We start from the raw sequence: 23592 nt of genomic DNA on the forward strand, positions 1-23592 counted from the left end.
TCAGTTTCAAAACGTCTCTCAAAATGTTAGTCTCCCAGTTTCCAGTCACCCATAACACAGTGGTACCAATATCAGTAGATTCGATGAAAAATTATATTTTCTTACCAAAATTGGTAGCACTGAACTGAACAAGAAATAACAAGCTAAATAACAAGTCAAAAGTTAAAGATGGGTGAACCGATTTTTAATTTAAAATATGTGGCAGATATTGAGATACTGTATAATTAAAGGCTGCCAGAATTTTCCCGTACAGAATTACGGAAAAAGCTTAGAATGAAGTAGGAAAGACAATGGGTTTGACAGTTTGAGGTTAAGAGATTATTAGGTTTCAGTAGCGTCGTGTGCGAAGCATCAGTCACTGGCCAGTTTTCCATGACCAACCAGTTTGTCAGATTTTTGTTTCTGCGTGAGCGGATGACCTTAGAAACAAATACGTCAGTTTCCATTTTTGAAGTATTGACGAATCATCAAAAATGTCTTACTAGTAATAATTTCTCAAAAAACATATTTTTAATTGTTGTTTGTATATTAATAATACATAAAAGTATAATATACTATATTATAATACTTATTTTTAGAAATTATACCTATAAAAGAGAAATATTGCCAACATTTTTGAAAAATGGAAACAATTGTTTTTGATCCCCCTCCATTGTCACAAAATCTTTTACCCACCTGTCTAAATTGCATCATATTTTTTAACTCCCCCCCCCCCCTTACATTCATTAAAAAACAAATTAGTTGAAAATTATCGATTTCAGTATAATGTTCTTACGGAATAATTTTATTCTCAAAAAAATGAGTAATATTTTGTAGGTTTTCAACAATTCTGCCAACCCCTTCATCACAATATGTTAAACCCTCCCCCCCCTAAAGGTGTGATGTCTAAACTAAAATTAATTAGGTACCTACAAATTGAGTGGAAGAAAAATAAATCATCGGGAAATGTAATTCTTAAATTAGGCACTAGGTATACATATTATTATAAGTAGTTTTCATTTCATTGCGTGTATAAATAACTTATAAAAACATATCAAATAATTAGCCTACCATGTCTAGATTTACAATTTTTTATTAATTGGCATACAATTTGTTGGCAAAGAAGGCACAAAATGGTATATTATTATGTGTATCTATTATGCAATTTATAGTTCAGTATGTTTGAACTGCTAATCGACTAATTTCACATAAAGATCGGACCATCTGGTCGCCGAATGAATGAATGTGGCAATTATGACACGTCCCATATAATTCATCTGATACTTTAACGTCTCATACAATATAATAATTACATATGACAGGCGAAATAAAAGAAATGTAATTAACTGTCAAAAAGTTACTATTGAAATTGGAATGACAAGATTGAATCTTCATAGAAAAGTATTGTTTCATTATAATGCATAACTCTCAACAAAAAAATCTCGCCATGAAAAAAAAAGGATAAAATTCATTAACATTAGGAAATGGAAACCCCTGGTGGAAAATTTCAAATATCACTGGGTGTCATGTCATTTGTTCAAAATTCCTTTCGAGAGAAAAACCATATTGCAATTCATGACCATTCTGGCGAAAGCCATTGTCATCAGCAGAAATGGCAGTTTTGAATTAAATACAGACAAAAACATTTACTTTAAATGGGTCAGTAACTGAATTGGACAAAATTCTAGAAACAAACAATATACTATTATGTCCATGGAGTTTGGATTATATTAGTGTTGTTGAGTTGGTCACATCAAAAATTAATATTTAGTAAGTTGATGCAATGTTTATAGCCGCCATCTTTACGCAGTAGATGTTTCGATAATACACGATTATTGTCAATGTTCATTATAAATAATTATAATTCAGTGTATTTGGCTGCTTTTCTATGTACAATAATTGACAGTCCCAGTTTTCACAGGCCAGTACAAGTTAAATGTCACATTTCATATTCGAAATGGTCATTAATAAAACGATTACATCTATTCATAACAAATGCTTCAGGGTTTAACACGGCAACTGCATAATTATTCATTTAGGGAATTAATTGTCTGAGTGAATAGAAAAACTAATGTTAAAACCAATCATGTAAGTTTGAAACCAATAAACATCGTTTGTCACGAATTCTGAATTAGATGCCTCATCTCAAAACCATGTTTCTGCTGATAATAACTTTTGCCTCGACGGCGATAATTTACTTCATCACCCTATACCTCTTGACAGCGCTGTCAAACAATCATTCGACTAGCTGCTGAAGTCCTCACACTTGCATATCTTCTGGAACTTATACAAACACTTGACCAGCTCGGAGTTTTGCGCCAAGACCGTCGCCAGCTCGTCTTGGATTGTGAACATCGTCTTGAGCCCAATGCTGACGGCCTGCGATTCCTCGTTGGACGGTTTCGCCTGTGCTGCATTCGGCTTTTCTTCCTTTATTAAGTCCACCTTTTCAATTTCTCGCGGGGCTGATAGGTCTTTCTTCAAATTCGTCACCTAATTACGGTAAAAAACGGATTTTGAGACATGGCATCTGACCAAAGCTCTGTGGTCTCAATTGTTGAGTTTTGAGAATTTATATCTCCGTCCGTATCAAGGGTACACTGGTATGACCACACTACAAACACTTGAGTTATGTAATCATAAAAAGGTGCTTCAACTGATTATGACTACGGATGCTTATCGACAGTGCGACAGTCCTCATGATGTAACGTGATCTGCAGGTTCGATAATATATGATGCATAGAATCAAACCTAGACATCTACATTTTTATAATGCAGAAAACTTCAAAAAACTATGATTGATGTGAAAAGTCTAGTTTTCGTAGTCAATTTCATATAAGCTTGCTTGCTCTACCTCAATGACATTAATATGGACGAATCATCTGGGAATAAAAATGACACTCACTTTTTTGTCGGGTCTGCCGAATGGCATAATCTGTTCTAACGGCATTACAATAAAGGTGATATTGCTATAAATTCCCGATGCTTTTAGTCGGGTCTGCCGAACGGTTCGGTTCGAACGGGTTCGCTAAAATGAACATTGACACTAGAAACACTATTCTAACGCCATTACAATAAAGGTGATATTGCTATAAATTCCCGATGCGTGATATCGCATAATGGAAATTGCGTGATGTCTACCTATACATGTGCGAATGTCGCTGTGCGTGAATTTAATTGCTAGCTACTGTATTGAGTGCGTTGTCCATTAATATTGTAATTGCTCTACCTACATAATAACAAAAATATCATAAAATTTTGACATATCTGGGATAAATTCTGAATGTGACATATCGACTGCCTAATCTACAAATCAGCGAACTGCACTTTTGCCCAAAAGTGAGATTTTGATGGCATTTTGTTATAAAGCATGTTTTCTATGCTCACACAAAATTTCAAACTCCTGTGGGTCTATTCTATGCTTATCGACCGCTAAAGTGATAAAGTGATAAATATTATCAAACTTAGGGTAGGTTTGTATCAAAATATTAGCACTTATTGTAACAATTACACGAAGTTGGTTTTTATTGTTGCAATAAGTGCTATATTTTAACAGCACCTATCTTGCTGCTGTTAAAATATCGCACTTATTGCAACAATAAAAACCAGCTTCGTGTAATTGTTACAATAAGTGCTAATATTTTGATACAAACCTACCCTAAGTTTGATACTATTTATCAATTTAGTGTTCGATAAGTATAGAATAGACCCACTGAACCTTTAAATAAATGCGTTATCGTTCTTCACACAAAACACCCAACTGCAGGTGACAAATTTCCAATGTCTTTCCAAATTTTCTTTATATTATATAAAACGGAAGCTAAAATAGTGTATTAATTCCGGCGGCGAAGGGTGAAGGTAGGCTGTTAAGATCCAACATAAATAGTGCACACTAAACTTTGTCAATCAAACGTATTTGTTTTTATTGAATTAAGACTACAATAAGTATAGTGTTTGTTCATTTTTTAAATTCAATTAAACCCTGCCTGATCCAAGCCATAGTAGATAATAGTAAACGAATATTCGCTTGTCTATAAAAAATCTAAAATTATGACATAAAACTATGCACAATTTAAGATATTTTATAGATAGAAGAATATTTTTATCGACTATGGTTTGGTTTAGACAGGGCTTAATGAATTTTAAAAAACTATCCAACACCATCTGTAATTCAACGAAACGAAAAGTATGACTGAAAAGTGAGCAATACTTTTGTCAGATCGCCCATAGCATACCTTAACTCTTAATTGTGGTTTGATTTTGGCAGGGCTTAATGAAATTTTAAAAACTAATTAGTACCATCTACTCATTGTGGTCTTTGTTCAATGAAAACAAATAGGTTTGACTGACAAAATTTAGTGTGCACTATTTATGTCGGATCTTAACCTTTCGCCACTGATTACTTCATAGTGCAGCTTATTTGTAAAAAAAAAAATGCAATTGTTAAATTCCGCTCTATAGTAAAATTATTATGTTTTTTCCGCTCAATTTACCGCAGAGAAACGTCAGATTTTTTTAGACAATACTTGAAAGCATCTAAGCGACACTTTTTGAGCATAGACAATCATTGAAAAATTGCTATTATATGGCTAAATCGCTATTATAAGCGTAGCCAATGTACAAATATAAAAATCTTTTACAATGAATAAAATTCAAACATTTTCAATTACCTAATAAAATTCGCCGTTTTCAAAAATCAGTATAGCATAATATTAGAGTTCGCCAATGCATTTCATAAAATTTAAATAAATACTGACTATGGATATATATTACAATGTTATAAGAACAATCACTAATCAAAGAGTAAATAAAAGCCATCCAAGCCATTTTCACTCGTATTTCTTATTTTATTGATCAAATTTGAGTCGGAATTATCTGAAATTATAACAATGTCGTTTAGTTAACACTAACTGCTCAATTTTATATATAAAATATTGTTATCTATAACGTTATTTTGAAAAATGTTCCTTATTTTCGCATACCTACCTACCTATTAAGAGCGTTTTTATACGAAGGTTTAAGGCTCGCACAAACCAACGCGAATATTCACCAAGTACCCCGTCAAAATATCCCGAAAAAAGCACCCGCCATTGGTACGGAAGGTCCGGTCAAAAGAGTCTCAAAAAAAGCCAATGCCGCTGTAATGATCCCTACTTACCAGTTGTTAATGAACAAACGTAACATTTATTCACGCAGGGGATCAAAAGATACAATGAAAGCCATCAATTTGTCATATATTTGGCTATTTTTTGTCGGTGACAAATTGTATCAATGATAATATAAAATTATTGATATATTATTTGAATGCTCGATACCGAAATGTCAAATAATCGCAGCGCTCCATATTGAACTTTGTAAGATAATAACTTAATTCCCTTCCGAAATCTAAACGTCGCGTGCTCTTTCCCGTAAGCCAATACGAGCTTGATTGACGAATATTCGCTGCGAATAATTCGCTTTGGTGTGTGCACGAATGTCTTAGGTTACTTTATAATTATTTAAATTTTATGAAATGCATTCGCGAACTCTATTATGCTATACTGATTTTTGAAAACGGCGAATTTTATTAATTTAAAATGTTTGAATTTCATACATTGTAAATGATTTTTATATTTGTACTTATTTGTCTACGCTTATAATAGCGTTTTTGCCATATAATAGCGGTTTTTTCCATAATTGTCTATGCTCAAAAAATCTCGCTTAGATGCTTGCAATATTGAAATAAGAAATCTGACGTTTATCCAGGGTGTACGGTCGTAATATAGAGCCATTTTTTCTCCTTCCTGAACAATTTGCCCAAATGGAGTTATCCGGTTTGCGGATTAAGCAGTCGATATGGCAAGAAGATCGGGATGTGGTGCTGGACTTGGTAAATGCTGCAACCATGTCTTTGCCTCATAATCTGATGATGGAATGTGACAGAATGAAGTAAGTATTATTAGTATAGTATTTCACCTGTTTAACGACATTGTCTAGTTGTTCTTTCATGACGTTTACGCCTTCTTTCATCCTGGCACCGAGGGCACGGAGTTTCAAATCGGCTGCAGTGAGATCTTTGTCCAAAATTTGCGACTGGAGATATACGGTTTGGGCCACCTTATACCTGGAAATATCAATATTTGCTACATTACATCACTCCCATATTATACATATTAATTATAACAGCCAAGGCCTGCCGAAAACGGACCGCATTTTCCACACACTTCAATCGTAAAAGTCCTAAGAACAATTCTAAAAGTACACAACAGCACATCGATGGCCTAATGTTAATATCCCGTAAGTGACTTTTGACAAATTGTGCAAGAATCTAAAAAAACTACGTATCTGACTGTTAATAGCACACACATGTTGTAACTACATAGCATGCCAATAACCTGTAACGTAAAAAGTGGTAAAACAAAGCACATAACGCCTAATATAATGATAACATCCAATAAAATGTGATACATTATACATAAAGATAAACATCCAAATTCATTATATTACTTACTGTTTTACCTTTTAAATAACTCGAAAGTGACATTTTGAAGCTGAATTCAACACACGTCATGCAACACACTTGACAGTTGAGAGGCAAGATACGGGCTATTACAGGTTTATTTCTGCAATGTTCAGATCAGTCAAAAAAGTAATTTTCGTCATATAGATCAGATATTGGTTATTAACATTAGATCATCGATATACAAAAATAAACAGCAAAACAATTTACTTCTGTCGCGTGTGATTTCCAAACACATAAGTATGACTGACAAAGTTTAGTTTGTATTATTTATGTCAGATCTTAACAGCCTACCTCCACCCCTCGCCTATGCTACGAAGGTCATAAGAGTAGCAAGGCTCGTGAGGCATGCAGAAAGATATTGAAAGAAAATAATAGACAAAAAGACAAACCAATCTTCGAGAGCTTCGGCAGTGGCGGCTGCGTGTGGGGCGCAGTCTTGATCCAAGAGCGCCCGTGCTGCCCGCCCCGCTTCTGTCACCTTAACCCTCTCCAGAGCGTGGAACTGCTCATCATTGTATGTCAACGAACGGGCCGCCCTATCCCTCACCAAGTGTTGCCATGAGTCTCTTAATCTGTATCAATGCATTTTTAAAATTTATTATCAGTTATCAAAAGTTTTCAGCCTTCGTAAATATAAAAAAAAAAGTATATTCTAATAGGTTCAAAAGAAAAATAAATAACAATGAGATATCATCATAAAGATAATTAATTAGTTACTTGTCAACCAAAGTCTTGGCTCTGTGCGGTAACCGATATGAATGTGGACACTTTACGCCGGCAGTAGCCTGCTTCCACTCATTCCGAAGAGCATCCCCCACCACGTGGCGCGTGTGCAGTTGACTGACTGCGGCCGCCCACCCCGCCGACATCTCATCGTTCAATACTTGAGACTCGCGAGACCATTTCGTCCAATTGGCTATGGTTTCGGGCGATTCTTCCGTGCTCGAATTTGATATCTGCAGGAAATATTGGTGGATTATTTCAATTAACAATATTTAATTATTGGCATCAGCAGGGTACGCATAAAAATGTACAAGACTAACCTTACTAAAGGACCAAAATGTCAGATATTATAAACATACATTACGTTAAATATATTATTTAAAACAATTAAAATTTAATTTTGTTCCTGAGCAGAGCATATGGACCTTTACATAGTAGAAACTAAACAATTTTTTTAAGAGGAATAGTTGTTAGCAATTACTCATTGGGTTCTTGCACTGTATCAAATACACAACATACATTTAGTGACCTGTCACAGATTTCTGCACATTGTGGTTGTAAAAATTGGTGAGTATATGTGTTTTGATACGCTTGTTTATGTTGTGTTATCGTTTTACTGAATTATAAGCATTTGAAACCTTTAATCAAGTAGACACACTTCCCCCACGAAAGTAAACGCATGGGGTAAGTGTGCCTTTGTATTGTGTCACACTTCCCCCATATATTTTCTATGAATTTGCAAAGTCAATATTTTAACTAGTGATGGGACATGACGCATTATTTATATCGATCAAAGATCGAAAATGTTCGTAATTGAAATAGAATGTTTATATGTAAGAATTTGTATACCAGTATAACCTAGATAATTCGAAATTCAAGGGACTCTGAAAATTTGATTTCGAATTCGCGAAAATCGCTATAAATTGAATTTTCTGAAGAAGAAAAAAAATTCGTCAATTTGTATGGGGACTGTTCGACTCAAAAATGTTCTTCTAAGCCTATAATTCTGGATTGCAAAGTTGTTCAATTACCAAATAAAGAAGTTACCGAAAGTTTAATAGAAATTCCACTGTTACAAAAGTTTCCTGCAGAAAATATAGAAAAAACTTTGTTTGAAACACTTTTGCTGAATTCTATCAGTAGTAAGGCGCCTATAAAGAATAAGAGAAAAATGGTTGCCCCAGGAGCAGAAGTGATTACATGTTATGATGTTATAGAGCGAATGAAAAATAATGTCCCAATAGAAAAGAAAATAAAGCTATTGCAAGATAAAACTAACATGCAGAAGAAGGTATTGAAACCGATAAAAGTATACCAAAACAAAAAAAAAACACAAACCCATGTCATCGGAAGAAGATTTGCAATGGACATTAAGTGACGAAAGCGAAGATAATATGCAAGACTACATTAATGATTTGCTCGGCGATGAGGAAAACGATCCTTCAATTAATATGCTTAATATATCAATGTTTGATCAGTTTGATGATACTGCAGTTGCACCTAATTCAGAAATGTTAGAGATTGGAAAATGGATTGTAGTACAATTTGCTACAAAAAAAACTGTGAAACATTTTTTCGGAGTTATAATAAAACTTGAGCAAGATGACAGAATTCTGACAAAGTTTGCTCGAAAACTTAAGACGATTAAAAAAGAAAACGAAACTATGTTTTCATTTCCAAGAGTAGAAGACATTTACGAAATGAAAGAAGAGGATGTCATCTGCATATTGCCTCAACCATCAACTGGACGAAAAGGCGAAATAATTTTCAAAACAAAAATCTCTGGTTACAATATTCAGTAGGTACCTAGTCGTGCAATTTCAAATATTGCAATTCGAAATAATGAAGTTAGAATAAAATAGTTTTGTAAGTAAGCACTTAACTTGAATTGTAAGTACCTACAGTAAAAACGAAAGAATGATTCGAGAATGAGACCCAAAACGTTACTAGAGATTTAATGTTTTTGTGTATTAATTATTATTTTTTCTTTTATATCTTACTCTCTATTTGTATCCATTTTATTTTTGCTGATTGTTATTTAATTTTGTAGTAATACGAAAATAATCATGTTAGGTACGTTATGGTTTTGAAGAACTTTTGGAATAATGGTGAATTTAGTTACACTTACCCCAATATTGGGGTAAGTGTAACAAACTGACTAGTAATCAAAAAATATTAATATGTCGTATTATAGTAAGATATACAGTGGGTTCCTTCTGTACATATTAATTGTAATGATATTGTAGATCATATGGTAAAGTTTTCAACTGTTTAAAACATACCTATTCATCATGAACCAGGTTGAAATTCATCTCATTAAATTCTATGTCACACTTACCCCGACTCACCTTACATATGACTTGAAGCAATAGGGATACAAAGGTAATGAGAAACATATTAAATCATCTAAATGAAATCAAAAAGCACTATTTCTCCAGATTATATAAACCATCTTCCACTGTCATGATTATCAGCTTTGAATATGACCGATTAATTAGATTACATGTAAATTGTACGTAAAACATTTCACCGTGGCACAGTTCGCCGTGAGCTTTCTATCGGAAAGAGATGACCGTATACTATACAGTCTCCAAATTTAATAAATTCAATATGAATATTAATTCAATTTTCATAGCGGATTTTGGCAAAATTCATGAATTCAAGAATGAAAACCTAACCTAACCTAACAAATAATCCAGTGTATCGGCTATTTTCAAAATTTGTTTGCTGCTGGCTTCCTGTAAAGTATAAACCGACAAGGACCGTGTTTTATTTAGACATGAATTTTATGTCAGTACTATACGACCCAAAGAGGTTGGACGGTCTTTAATATACGGCCATATATTTCCGATACAACATTTCACGATGAAGTCAGTTACGGCGAACTGCATAAGTACAAGTTTCCAGACACAAAATTAAATAGAATCAATGCTCACTCACCGACTTGGTAATCTGATCAGTGGCCTGTGTTGTGGCGTCGAGGGCTCTGGCCGTGTCAGCCAAGCGGGCTGCCAGTACGGCCAATGAAGATGCCCTCGCAGAGAGAGTGGCCAGCGACCTCTTCAGCATCGCCGACCATCTTTGGACGCACTCACCCGTCAGCAGCGAGCCCATAGATAATATTTCCACCCTGCGTTTTATCACGTGGCCCACACTGCAAGCGACCTGTAGAATTAAATATTTATGCTTAATGAACATTCTCGTTACACAGATTTACATGAATTTAAAATACTAAAAACTTAGTGTAATACTATAACCATAACACTTGACTTGAGATAAAAAAATCGGTGTGTGTACTTATGTACGTGCGTTAGAAGTTATACTTCTTTGGCGTTACAAAACAAAAACAAAACTTGTGATAAACTAGATTCTTCGATTAGCTCTTAATTATCGTTGTTAAATTACACACTCAAGAAAAACGACCGCTTATTGGAACGCCGTTGGTTTATTTCTATACACTTTAATTAATATTACTAAATTATATAATTATTTATCGTTGTTTTATTTTTAAAGTAACAACTACCATTATGACGTTTAATAGTTTGTTTACGTAAGGAATTGCAAATGGCCGACAATAATAAATTCGCTGCCTAGGCAACGGAACAATTCTAAACTATAATATTATACTGTAGAATAGTCACGATTGCAGTGTCATTCTGTGGCATAATAATTGTGCGTTCGGCTGATAACCGAACAATCGTTGGTTCGAATCCAATCGAGTGTTTTTTGTGCGGATAAATAAATTATGTGTTACATGTCACATGCCAAAAATACACTCTGATCTGATTTTCCAAACGCGCTCAAAGAAGTATAACTTCAAAAACTGTTTTATAAACACAAAAATTAAGGTAGACATAATTTAATAAGTCTTCAGGTAACTTAATTCATAACCCCCACATCCTGAAAAGGGCCCCCAGGCCAAAATCTTTGGCTGGCTCACCTACCCATCACTAAGGTTAAGGGTAGTGTGATGCTTTACAGTAGTGTTTCCCAAATTCTACATGGGAATTATCATAATATATCAATTATAATATCACATCAAATTGCAATGCACAACCACACATTTAAAATATTTATTAGCCTTAAGTAGTGCCGCAGGTGACTTTTTTTTACTATTAGAGTAAATTTGTGATATGTGTTAATTTCACTTAGCTGGTCGACCCGTCACGCCAAGCCCCTTCTATGCCCGGGCCCCTAGGCTAGAGCCCTGTCATGGGTTTTAACAGTTCAACAACGATATACTGCAGGTATTACACAATATTAACCACTGTCCCAAAAGTGTATTGTTATTCTTTTCATTTATTACAACCGTTTACTTCCGTTCAAAAGGCACAATTCGTAACTAATGACTAGACCAGGGGGGGCAAACTTTTTAGATGGAGGGCCAAATTCAAAAATTCAAAATGAGCGGCGGGCCGCAAGTAAAATACCATTTTTAGATAAACACTATTTATTATCACGAAAAATAAACACTACAAAAAAATTAATGAGAAGAATGAAACTGTTGTACATTTTTTTTTAAATTAAGGTGTTAATTTTGTAGTTGATATTCTCAAAACTGCTTGTAAATGGGCATCGGAGATATTTGATCGTAAATTTTTTTTATTGAGGTTCATGATCGAAAATGTTTGTTCACATATATAGGTTGATCAAAAAATAACGAACATTTTTCTTGCATAAGTTGGTCCAATTTGTCTGAATTAAGGGCATTGTAAACTTTGGAGATTTCTTCACGACGATGCAATTTTCTTAAATCAGCGTCACACTTCAGATCAATAATCTCAAGTTGTAGCTCTGTCGGTACACTATCAATATCTATTGAAAATGGATCGCGTACTATTGCTAAACAAATTTTAATCTATGTCAATATTTTTTTTTTAAATTATAAAAAAGTTATTCGTAATCAGAAGTACAGTTAATGATGGCGGGCCGCAAAAAAATACCCGGCGGGCCACATGCGGCCCGCGGGCCGCAGTTTGCCCCCCTCTGGACTAGACTAACTAAAGCGAAACTTTTTTAAAATGGGACGCATCATACCTTGGCTTGACTAGCGTCATTTTCCACCGACACGAGGTTAGGAAAGACGGGGAATTTTGGTATTTCATGATCGGGTGACAGGCCCATCGAGCAACAAGTGTTGTTGTTTCTACTGAACAGCATGATGGGATCATCTTCGGAGGTCAGTGGGTAACTTTTACCTGAAAATAATTAACAGTTTAAAAATTATAAATTTTATTATTTCTAGAAATAAAAGTATAAGGTGTACAGCAGTGGTGCACAAGCTTTTTGAAAGAAGGGTCAATTGATCCATTTTCTAATTTTTCACGGGCCGCAAACGGTAAAAGTGTAATAAGTAAATAATCATATATTATACTAGATGAGATATACATTTTATGTTTTATTTTTAATTTAATAGTTACATGATTTTATCAGCAACTTCAATCACTCTCCACTCCGCATTACGTGCATATTATTTGTTAGAAAACAATAAAAGTACATAAAGAACTTTATACACGCACTATACATACACGTACTATACGTACACAAACAAATGTTTCATAATCGAACTGTATTTTTTCTGTTAAGACAACCGATTTTTTAATATCGATTCACAGACGTCGTGCACTGAGAAAATTCCTGGACAACTAACACTAAAATGCGTGTTTTGAAAACCATAATCTAAAAAGAGACTGCACCCGCACCACAGTCGGTATGACTCATTGTAAAAAGATGAATCTCGGTCGCAAATATATACCCGTGAAAATATAATCATATTATTAAATAATAAAGAATAGCATTAAGTTTTCTATCAGTGACGATTCAGATTAGGTATATACCGTTGCTACTGCACAGTGTTGCCATATTTTTCTATGCTGATTATAGTACAAAGGCGTAAAAATTATAGTATTTCTAAAAAATATATAGTACAGGAACATTTTTCGTCTTGAATCCTTTAAAATTATAGTATTTTGGTATATTTGGCGTAAAATTATAGTATTTTACATTTTTCGCGATATCAAAATTATAGTATTGTACTATAATTATAGTACGGTTGGCATCACTGCTACTGCATAATTTGTTCACATATCGAACACAGATTTTTATCATATTCAATGAAAAATTTGGTGATGAAGTACTTGTTATTTTGGGCCACAACAAATGCCATTTCGAGGCGCATGCGGCCCGTTTGTGCACCACTGATGTACAGGATATGAATTGAACGAAATGAAAGTATATTCTGCAAGAATCATCTCTGTAAAGGGTTATCCAAGTTTTGGTTAGAATTTGTTTTTACATGCAATAAAGCCAGTGTTTCACGGGCTATATGGCATGTGGTCCAGTGGCGAAGGGTGGAGGTAGGCTGTTAAGAACTGCCATAAATAGTGCACACTAAACTTTATCAGTCATACATATTTGTTTTCATTTAAATAAGACTACAATTTACAGACAGTTTCAGTTAGTTTTTGAAATTCAATTAAACCCTGCGAAAACCAAACCATAATAGATAATAGTCAAAAAATACTCGTCTATCTACGAAATATATGAAATTATATAATTAAATCATACATAACTTTGGACATTTTGAAGATAGAATAATGTTTTTTTCATGTATTTGGTTTAGGCAGGGCTAAATGAATTTAAAAAAAATGAACCAACAATATGTGTAATATGTATTCTTAATCAAACGAAATCGAATAAGTATCAATGAAAAAGTTTTGACAATTTTGCTGTATCACCCAAAGTCTACCTAAACTATTATAGTGTGGTATAGATTTAATTGATTTTTAAATACTAACCTACACCATCTGTAAATTGTAGTCTTACTTCAATATATATATCTATTTATAGCAGATCTTAACAGCCTACCTCCACCCTTCACTACTAATGTGGCCCCATCCTGTTGGAACGACATGTTTTCCAAATCGAAATCTTCCAATTCCGGCCACAAAAAGTCAGTTATCATTTGCCTATAGCAAATACAATTGACGGTTTCTGTGTCATCATTTTCGATGACGCCTTTAGTCCAAAAACTGCAACAAACAGTAACTTTCGCAACATGTAACGGCCTCTCTTGAATCACTTGTGGGTTTCCCTCGTTTCAAATACGGCAGTTTTGCTTACTAACATACCCATTGAGGTGAAAATGTGCCTTATCACCGAAAATGGTTTTCCTTGAAAAATCATCATCGGTTGCCTGCCCTGCTTGGTCCGTTGGCTTTAGTTCTTGCATGAACTGTATCATATACGGGTGTAGATGAAGGTCTTTATGCATAATTCGCCATAAAGAGCTGTATGAGAGACCAAGTTGCTGCGATCTTCATGGAATCGACATTTCAAAACAAAACCAGTTTCTTCAAGTTTTGTAATCAACTTGCGAATACAGCCTTCAGTTGGGTGATGATTTCTACCGAATTCTAACGTTAATTTTCGCAGTACGACCATCGAAGATTTGCCATTTTTGAATTGTGCGGTGGAGAAACGTTCCATTATGTTAAATGGTAAACTTTCAACTGACAATATGTCAAAAGATACACAAAAAAAATTTTGACAGGTAACAAACAACAAGATTGTGAAATTCATTCCACAAGTTGGATAACCCTGTATTATAGTATTATCAATAACCCGTGAATATGAAAATAATAAACAGATATACAGAATGAAGAAATAAGATTGTTTTGATTTAAATCGATGGGATAGACAAAGGTTGGATGTTGACATGTCGCGAGCCTAATACTACAAGGTTCTAAGTATTCGTCCTTGAGAAAACAAACCCAACAATGAAGTAGTATTCTACGCTGCCTCATTGTTACCTTTGTTTCATCAAGGACAAACACTTAGAACCTTGTAGTTCTCCACCCGCGATGTGCCCCGTTACCTCTTCTCACCATTCCATTGCTACATCTGACCTCTTTACCTGCTTGTAATAAATGTGCATTACTTCTGAACAGTTTTAGCGATATAAAACCATCACTTACAGATTCCTCAAGGACAGTTTCCAGATAAAATATATCTCAGAAGGAAGAGCTCCCTGATAGAGGGTTGGGTCACAGAAGATGGCGGAGGTGGAAGAGTAAAGACCCACTAGTTTTAATATAGTATTATATCAATCAGGAAACTACGGATATGAACAACACCCAGGTGCAATATCAATGAACCACAGAAAACCCAGTCATATTATAGATGTTATTGGATTATTTATTACCCGGTGTTGTTTCTTCAACGACAGAATGGAGTGGTTGATCTTTGTAGAGAATAATTTGATTGTTCGGCAGGACTTCAGTTTGTTCGCATATCTGGTACTGTAAATTTTTTATGCAATCATCTAATTTCAAGAACACCTAAAAAAAGTTTTGTCAGTTAGCAACATCATTATAATTATTGTCTTTTCAAAGTACATAAGTAAGTACTTAGGTAATGATATTTTTTTTGTAAGTTGTGTTTGAAAAAAACTTTAAAACCAAAAATCAACAGTAATAACACGTTTGCTAGATCAAATCAAATACAATAATGAAAGATTTTTTTGGGAAATATTTAAAGCCAAAAATCTTGAATTTATACTATACATATTAGGGAATCCAATCCCGAGCCAAAATTCTGATCCCGGGATTTCGGGATTACAATTTGACAATACCGGGATCCCGGGACTGGTCCCGGGATTGGCATTTTTTTCCATTGTTAATATAAAAAATTTATATTTACAAATAACATTGATAAAATCGATCAAAAATAAATCTAGTATAATTTATACTATTTAAGACATTTATTGTTAATATTGTATACCTTCAATCTTGGAAATACATAAGTTTAATGGAGTAAATAATATTGTAATATAAATAATAATGTGAATTTAATATGAGAGTGCTGTTTTTGATAGTAAAGACTTAATGAATGGGTTAGCGAGATTTAAAATAGTAAAGCAAATCATGGTGTACTTATGGCATCATCAATCATTCATAAATCTAATTAGTCAGCCAAATATGAAACTGCCGTAGTGCCAGATAATGGTGGAATTACTTTGTTAATAGTGCGAAGCATTGTTTTTTTCCAATCTTTCTCATTTTTATTAATTTATGTGAAAAAATAAAATGAATCGGCAACATTACTTACACATGAGTATAAATCAAACTTCATTCAAACTCAGTTTATTTCTAATGTAGTTATTTGTTATTAAAAGTATTTTTTCTGTTAAGTAAGTATATTTTCGTTTTTATTTTATTTTCACAAGAATTACACTATTTCTTTGATTTCCCTCCACAATTGTCACACTTCGTCAGAAAATCTTTTACCCCCTATCTAAGTCATTATGTGACATTTTCAATTATCAAATTTCAGTATAATACCCCATTAAACCTGCATGGATTTACTGCTAACAGTATATTATCGCGGCCAAAACAAGAAAATGCATGTGTAAACATGTATTATCGTGAAAGTTGCAAGTTTGCATGCATGAATCAAAAAAGTTCGAAGCTTCTGAATTTTCACGCGACAGTTGGGATTTGTTCAATATCTGCGCCTTTGCAGTAGAACGATAGTGGCGAATCTACCGGTAAAAAACGAACTACACTGACTCATTTTGGGGTTAAATTGGTGTCAAATTTACCATAAAATGACAACATCACGTCTCGCTTACTCTTGAAGAATGAGATTGACGAGAAAGTTAGCACATTTATGTGTAAACAGTTATTATCGCGATAGTTTAAAATACACACTATTGGTACAAGTAAATCCATGCACATGTACAGGTGCTTTAAGTATACAGTACACTCTCAGTAATCCGCCGCTCGATTATCCGACAACTACTATAATCCGCCATTATTTTTACTAGTTGAAAGCACAAAATCAAGCTCTATAATTCGCCGGTATTTGATTGTCAAATTCAGTTGTCCGCCGCATACAAGTATACAACGCAGATGAGACGGTTTATTTTGGAAACTTCTCCTTCGTAAAACCTACGTTCATCGCGAAGAAAGGGAGGGAGGAAATTGCCCAAGAACTGCATCACAATTATGCCGTGCTCCAATGCAACCGGGACACACTAACTGAAGCTTTTGGTCATAGGGAAAGCCAGGAATCCTAAGCCACTCAAGAATATCTGCATCACTGAACAACTGGTTGTGTCAAGTGATTTACTGTTTAATATTTAGTTAATACACTTAGTTTATAAATATGTATAATTTAGTAAATACTTGATTTTGATTGTAAATAAAACCGTAATTTGCTAGAACAAATTTTTCAAAAACTATTTTTACCATATTTTGTATGTATACACTATAATCCGCCGCTTTCACTAATTGGACACTTGTCTGGTTTTTGGGGTGGTGGATTACTGAGAGTACTGTAATGTTCTAACGAAATATTTTATTCAGAGAGTTAATATTTATGGGTTTTATGATGTCTTAATTTCTTTAAACAGAAATCATCACATTATCCCCCTTAGGGTGTGACGTCATATTATTGTCTCTGTACTGGCAGAACACACTAACTGGAGAATACTAGTTTTGAGTAATTTGACTTTGAAGTTGTTAAAATGTTTGAAATGGTCTATCATGTGAGTTTATTAAGTAATCGTAAAAAGGATGACTTTGAAATAAAGACTTTATTTATTAAGGTTTCCAGACGGTAAAGTTTGAAATAAGGAACATTTTGGTATAACTAACTCAATATGTCATTTTTTCGAATTAGTGTCAGTGACGATATATGGACAGCCCCTAAAAACTAAATAACCATATTTCTTACCTTTATGCAGCTAGCTTTGTTCACGTAAAATATATGTATAGGAACGAAACTCAGTCTTTCTTGGACTTCCGAGAAGAATCTTTCGAAACTCCAAATCTTATCCGGATCAACCTCAAGCAACCCGGCGAGCAGCGGTGTTATAACTTTTTTTAACCCCGCCGTCAATTGACAGTGCACCGGCAACTCCCTACTCCAATCAATATGTCCATTTTCAGTAGTCTGAGTACCAGCTATAACCCCTGACGATTTTCTGGTCGTAATATAAAACATTGTTTCTTTATTCTTCCTCCCGCCGAATGGCCTGAATGGCAAATTACCGGTCGCGACGTGGTACAAAGTCACCCCAATCGACCATAAGTCTACAGTAGCACCGAATGTTTTGCCAACTGGTCTTCGTAAAACGGCTCTTTCGTACATGTCCGGGTGAAGGTATTCCTCGGTACCATATAAAGACATAAACTGTTGATCTTCTTCTAACTCCCTAGCGGCGCCGAAGTCTGTAAGTTTATAAACGGTCGTCCCATCATCGTTTATAAATTTCATTATATTCCCAGGTTTTAAATCTCTGTGTACAATGTTATTGTCGCGTAAATGTTTCATGCCGGCCGATAGGTGTTCTACGACTAGTAAAAACTCCTTCTCCTGCAAACCGTAAGTATTTTCGGGGTCGTCTAAAATGTTGAACAAACTTCCGCCAGTGCAGAGCTCCATGACAATCACTTTCCCTCTGCCCTCCTGTTCCTCCTCTATAGCGAGTAATTTGACTATGTTTTCATGTTTCACTTTCTTAAGTACTTCGAATTCGCGCATCTGCACCTCCTGGGGGCGCATATGGCTGAGTTGGTTGAAAGTTTTGACAGCGACTGGCTCTCCGTTGTTTTTGTTGACCCCTTGAAAGACGGCGCCTGTGGCTCCCTTGCCGAGAACGCTAGTCGTGCACCACACGTAGTTTGCGGAGCCCCTCAAGAATGACATGATTGTGTTTGTGTATTTCGAGCTGTTTATTTAATATTTATTTCTGACTCGATAATCTGACATTTCCTCAAACATTCACATTTCTCAGAAACGTCAAAATTGTCAAACAAATACAGTGTTACTATGTTTTCTAACTTAACAATTTAGAAAATTATTCTGACTTCTGAAAAAAATAGAGAGAATAATTTGGAACTAATGCTCAAAACATTTTTAAAGTTAAAAAAATCCTCATCCTATTTAAATTCTGATTATTTAAATTATATATAATTAATGTAAAAAATAATGTTACTTTTATAGGTAAATATGTTTTGAGTTGATTTTGAGCAAGAATAAAAGCCATAATTTAATGAAAAATTTGGATAAAATACTATAATATTTAGGATTCACCACGCGTGTATGTATTATAGATTTTTCATAAATATTTTTTTTCCTGCTTTCGGCGGTAAAAATATGGCAGCATTGAATATTGAAAGCAGCTGTCAAAATAATAGAAAAATCCGAAAAGTTTTATTAGACTCAATCGACTTCGTTGGTTTTATTTTATCACTATCATACAGAAAAAACAAATAAAAACAGTATTATTAATATTGTACTTCGTTTGCGACAAAGCATAACTGTGTCGACTAGGTACCTAACAATTATCGATGCAAACACGAAAGACATGCATTGTGACAAATGACATTACTAGAATTTCAAATCCAGAATCTAGTATGGATAATAATATGTTAAATGTGTGTGAAGGGTATGCAACGATCGGTGATACTATGGATCTTATTGAATTCGTAGAACACGTGCAAGATCATGACATTGAGGAAGCGTCCGCTACACGGATACGTAGAAGATACATTAGAGATATGCAGGATCCGTATGACAAATTCGATGAATCTGAATTTCGCTTAAAATTTACCTTCACTAAAGATGCCGTACGAAATGCAATATTTCCTATGGTTAAGAAAGATTTGCGGAAATCTACACAAAAAGGCCTACCTATTGCCCCGGAAGTGCAACTTCTATTGGCATTAAGATATTATACCACAGGAGACCTTCGAGTAAGCCATATTGAAATATATATATTTATTTTTTTATCATGTCCGATTCTAATAAGATCATATTATGGGCCTCCACGGCATGGAGGTTTGTATTAACAGATACAGTCGAACTTGGTTATAACGAACTCGGAAATAGCGAGATCTTGGATGTAACGAGGAAACATTCATTGACATTTTATTTTATGATTTTCTCCATACATTTATTCACTTTTATAACGAGCTGGATATACCGAGTAAAACTGTTAATGTGTCAATCGTTTGAAAACAACATTTTCGACCCTAAGCAATAAATTCCGACAGGCAGTTAACTAGACCAATGCCGCCATATTACGTTTATGACACTAGTTAAGTGTCTAAGTAAGTACCTAATTGGTGTTTTCGCCGACAACATTCATAAAGTATCCACGCGTATAGTTGAAATTTCATGTAAAAAATCCACGCTTTGAGAAGTCAGTAGGTACCTACCAGCGCCGGCGGCTCAGCACTTTATTACAATAAACAATTTTTTTTGTAGTTTATGAAAGCCATGCTTGTTTCGGGGATTTTTACAATGGTTTTCAGATTTTTTATGTTCTATGCTTAAATAGAATGTGGCGCGAAAAATTTTATCTAATGAGTAATGCATATAACGAGCAAATTCAGTCGGTCCCATCTTCCTCGTAATAACCAAGTTCGACTGTATATGTTTTTACGAGAAATGGATGCTAGGCACTTGCTCAACATATTAGGTCCATACTCTGACTCCAAACACAAATTGAAAATCATCTTGTCTATTTGCCAGACCCACGACATTATACATCGATTCCGATCAGTCATAGTGGTTGTTTTGGAATAATATATTGAAATATATCCGTGTATGGCGTAAATAAGTTGATAAATCTAAAAACATCAATTCTCAGGGCAGCTCAGCTCTTTGTAAAGGTGGTATTTTATGGTTAATCAGGAATGTTTTTAAATTTTAGTTTGTTGAGAATTTACAAGCATTTTTCTAAAATTTTAAATCATTCAAAACCATTTAATCTGATTTACCACAGAATACTAACCTTACAAAGAGCTTCCCTGAAAATTTATGTTTTTAGTCTTATCAACATATTCACGTCATAAACGGATATAACCTATATAAAAACTTCCTATTTAGGAAGCCAACTAAAATCAGCGTATTTATGTTCCGTAACCCAACTCAGATTAAGTTAAATAAACAGGATAGGATGAATTATGTATAAATTCTACTAAAAAAATTGCTGAAGAATTTAAGCCAATTCCAAGAATCGATAATAGTCAACACATTGTATTATGTAGGTGTCTTATATTATGATTATATCTGTCTATTTTTCAAAATATTCATAATTTGTGTTGGTCATTAATCCTTTCACCGCTGACGGCACAGCTGTTGTGTCCTCATTAGTTGGCCATTAGATATAATTAGCATGTTATTTAAATGTGGTAATTAAATGCTCCGCGGTGAAGAAGTTAACATTTGCTATGCGAAAAGGTGACTTGAAACCTAGTTCAAAATCATTATTATCTTCTTCTGTTGCCAGCCCTGAAAACAAATTGGTGATTTGAAATCTGTTGCATTGTTGATTTTTCAGACTTTGCCTGATGAAATGGGAAAGGTCCACCAGTCAACCGTATCTCGGACGATAAAACGAGTGTCGATGGCATTGGCCTCAAAATCGCATAAATTTATAAAATTCAACAAATCTGAAGAGAATTCCTTAAAATTTTATACGATGGCCAAATTTCCTGAAGTCACCGGATGTATAGGTTGCACCCACATAAAGATAAAAAATCCTGGCGGCTTAGATGGAGAAGTATTTCGAAATAGCAATGATGTTTACTCTCTCAATGTACAGGTAATCTTAACACTAATAATAATATTAGCAATTAAAAGTACTTGTTAGAATTTTAATTTATTTAAGTTTTGGACATCAGTCATTTTTTGCGCCTTTTATCGTCTTCAGGGACTATGCCAGTGTTGCCAACTGTTGTTGACAAAAACATGCCAGACGGGGTATGAAAACAAACTATTTGGAAGGAAAAAACGCTAGATTTTGTGAAAATGATTTTTTTTCTACCAAAAACGAAATCAATATCTTTTTTTCGCCTATTTGCATATAAAAGTGAAAAATTTGAAAAATAATTGCATATACCTACAGGAAAAATTCATACTATATTTTCCCGGAAACGTATCTAAAAAATTCTATTCTATCCTATTATCCGTGTAGGTACCGCACTATAAAAATATATATGAATTTCAATTAAATCGACACCTAAGTACTAGGTGTATTATGTTATTTTATTTCTCATGAAATTGTATAAACTAATTATCTAGCGTATTTTCAGCATATTTAAAGCAGTAGTTAGAGGTATCAAAAAACGCTAGTAGAAACGCCACAAGCTGGATGCATTTTTTTGCAAGCTAGATGCCTATCGAAAAGTGCTAAATCTGGCAAGAAAAACGCTAAGTTGGCAACGCTGGACTATGCACATCAAACACACGTATAGATAAAACAGAATACCCGTTGATCACGGGGGATACGTTTTGCAATCAGCAAAAATAGCAATGAACGAATGTTACTTGTAATTGATAGTTTTACTATTAAATACATATAATTTTATCAAGATCTATCTATACAATGTGTTATTCTAGTACCCATGCACGTTCTTGCTCGACGGTTTCACTCGATCGAACAAATTGACTTGGAAGCATGCTCGTCGTTGCATCCACACGCTCGAGCATCTTGACACAAGACGCTCATTCAAAACGCTACACGTTGAGACATACTCGAGCGAATTTCTGTTGAACGTCGAGCAAGAATTACGACCCTTGAAACTTTTTCGCATCAAGCTGTGTGCTCGATATCGAACAAAAAAAGCATCGAGCGAAATGGTGCACATGTTGAGATATATTCGAATGAGTGTAAACCATCGAGCAAGAATGTGCGTGGGTAGTTAGCATTAGCTTTTGGATACTACAGGTAGTTTCAAATTCTTTTAACTAATCAATACCCTAAACAATGATTATTCAAACTAACCGATGGAGCCTTCCATGGTCTCTACCAAATACAGTGTTTACTGTCTGCTAAATGCATTTACGAGGTTTATAAGATGGACCAACATTAGGGGTCATTTTCATAATGCTTAGACTTCATCTGTATACAAGAGAGTTTTCTTCAACATTGATTAAACCAGTTTTAAGAGAGTACTTACTATTACAGTACACTCAGTAATCCGCCGCTCGATTATCCAACAACTACTATAATCCGCCGTTATTTTTAGTTAGTTAATTGTCAACATAAATACAGTACTCTCTCAGTAATCCGCCACCCAAAAACTAGACAAGTGTCCAATTAGTGAAAGCGGCGGATTATAGTGCATACATACAAAATATGGTAAAAATTAAAACAGGTATTTTGTAAAAATAGTTTTTTTGAGAAATTTGTACCAGCATATTACGGTTTTATTTATAATCAAAATCAAGTAAGTGTTTACTAAATTATACATATTTATTAACTAAATATTAAACAGTAAATCACTTGACACAACCAGTTGTTCAGTGAGGCAGATATTCTTGAATGGCTTAGGATTCCTGGCTTTCTCTATGACTAAAAGCTTCATTTTGTG

General features: G+C 34.3%; 1 protein-coding gene across 1 annotated transcript; it reads right to left on the reverse strand.

Annotated features, from left to right (window-relative positions):
- Nucleotides 1-967: 967 nt before the first annotated feature.
- On the reverse strand, nucleotides 968-19011 carry IKKepsilon (I-kappaB kinase epsilon). The gene is made up of 8 exons (XM_085943527.1): nucleotides 17942-19011; nucleotides 15408-15543; nucleotides 12242-12402; nucleotides 10145-10369; nucleotides 7199-7437; nucleotides 6871-7053; nucleotides 5935-6082; nucleotides 968-2472 (listed from the first exon to the last, which is right to left on the reverse strand). Exons 1-8 carry the CDS (start codon nucleotides 18914-18916, stop codon nucleotides 2224-2226), a joined length of 2316 nt encoding a protein of 771 aa, XP_085799653.1. The 5' UTR covers nucleotides 18917-19011; the 3' UTR covers nucleotides 968-2223.
- Between the last annotated feature and the right edge of the window lie 4581 nt (nucleotides 19012-23592).

This window comes from Rhyacophila brunnea, unplaced genomic scaffold (assembly GCF_057557595.1).
Source record: "Rhyacophila brunnea isolate RB1 unplaced genomic scaffold, BYU_Rbru_1.0 scaffold_16, whole genome shotgun sequence".
Taxonomy (NCBI): Eukaryota; Metazoa; Arthropoda; class Insecta; order Trichoptera; family Rhyacophilidae; genus Rhyacophila; species Rhyacophila brunnea.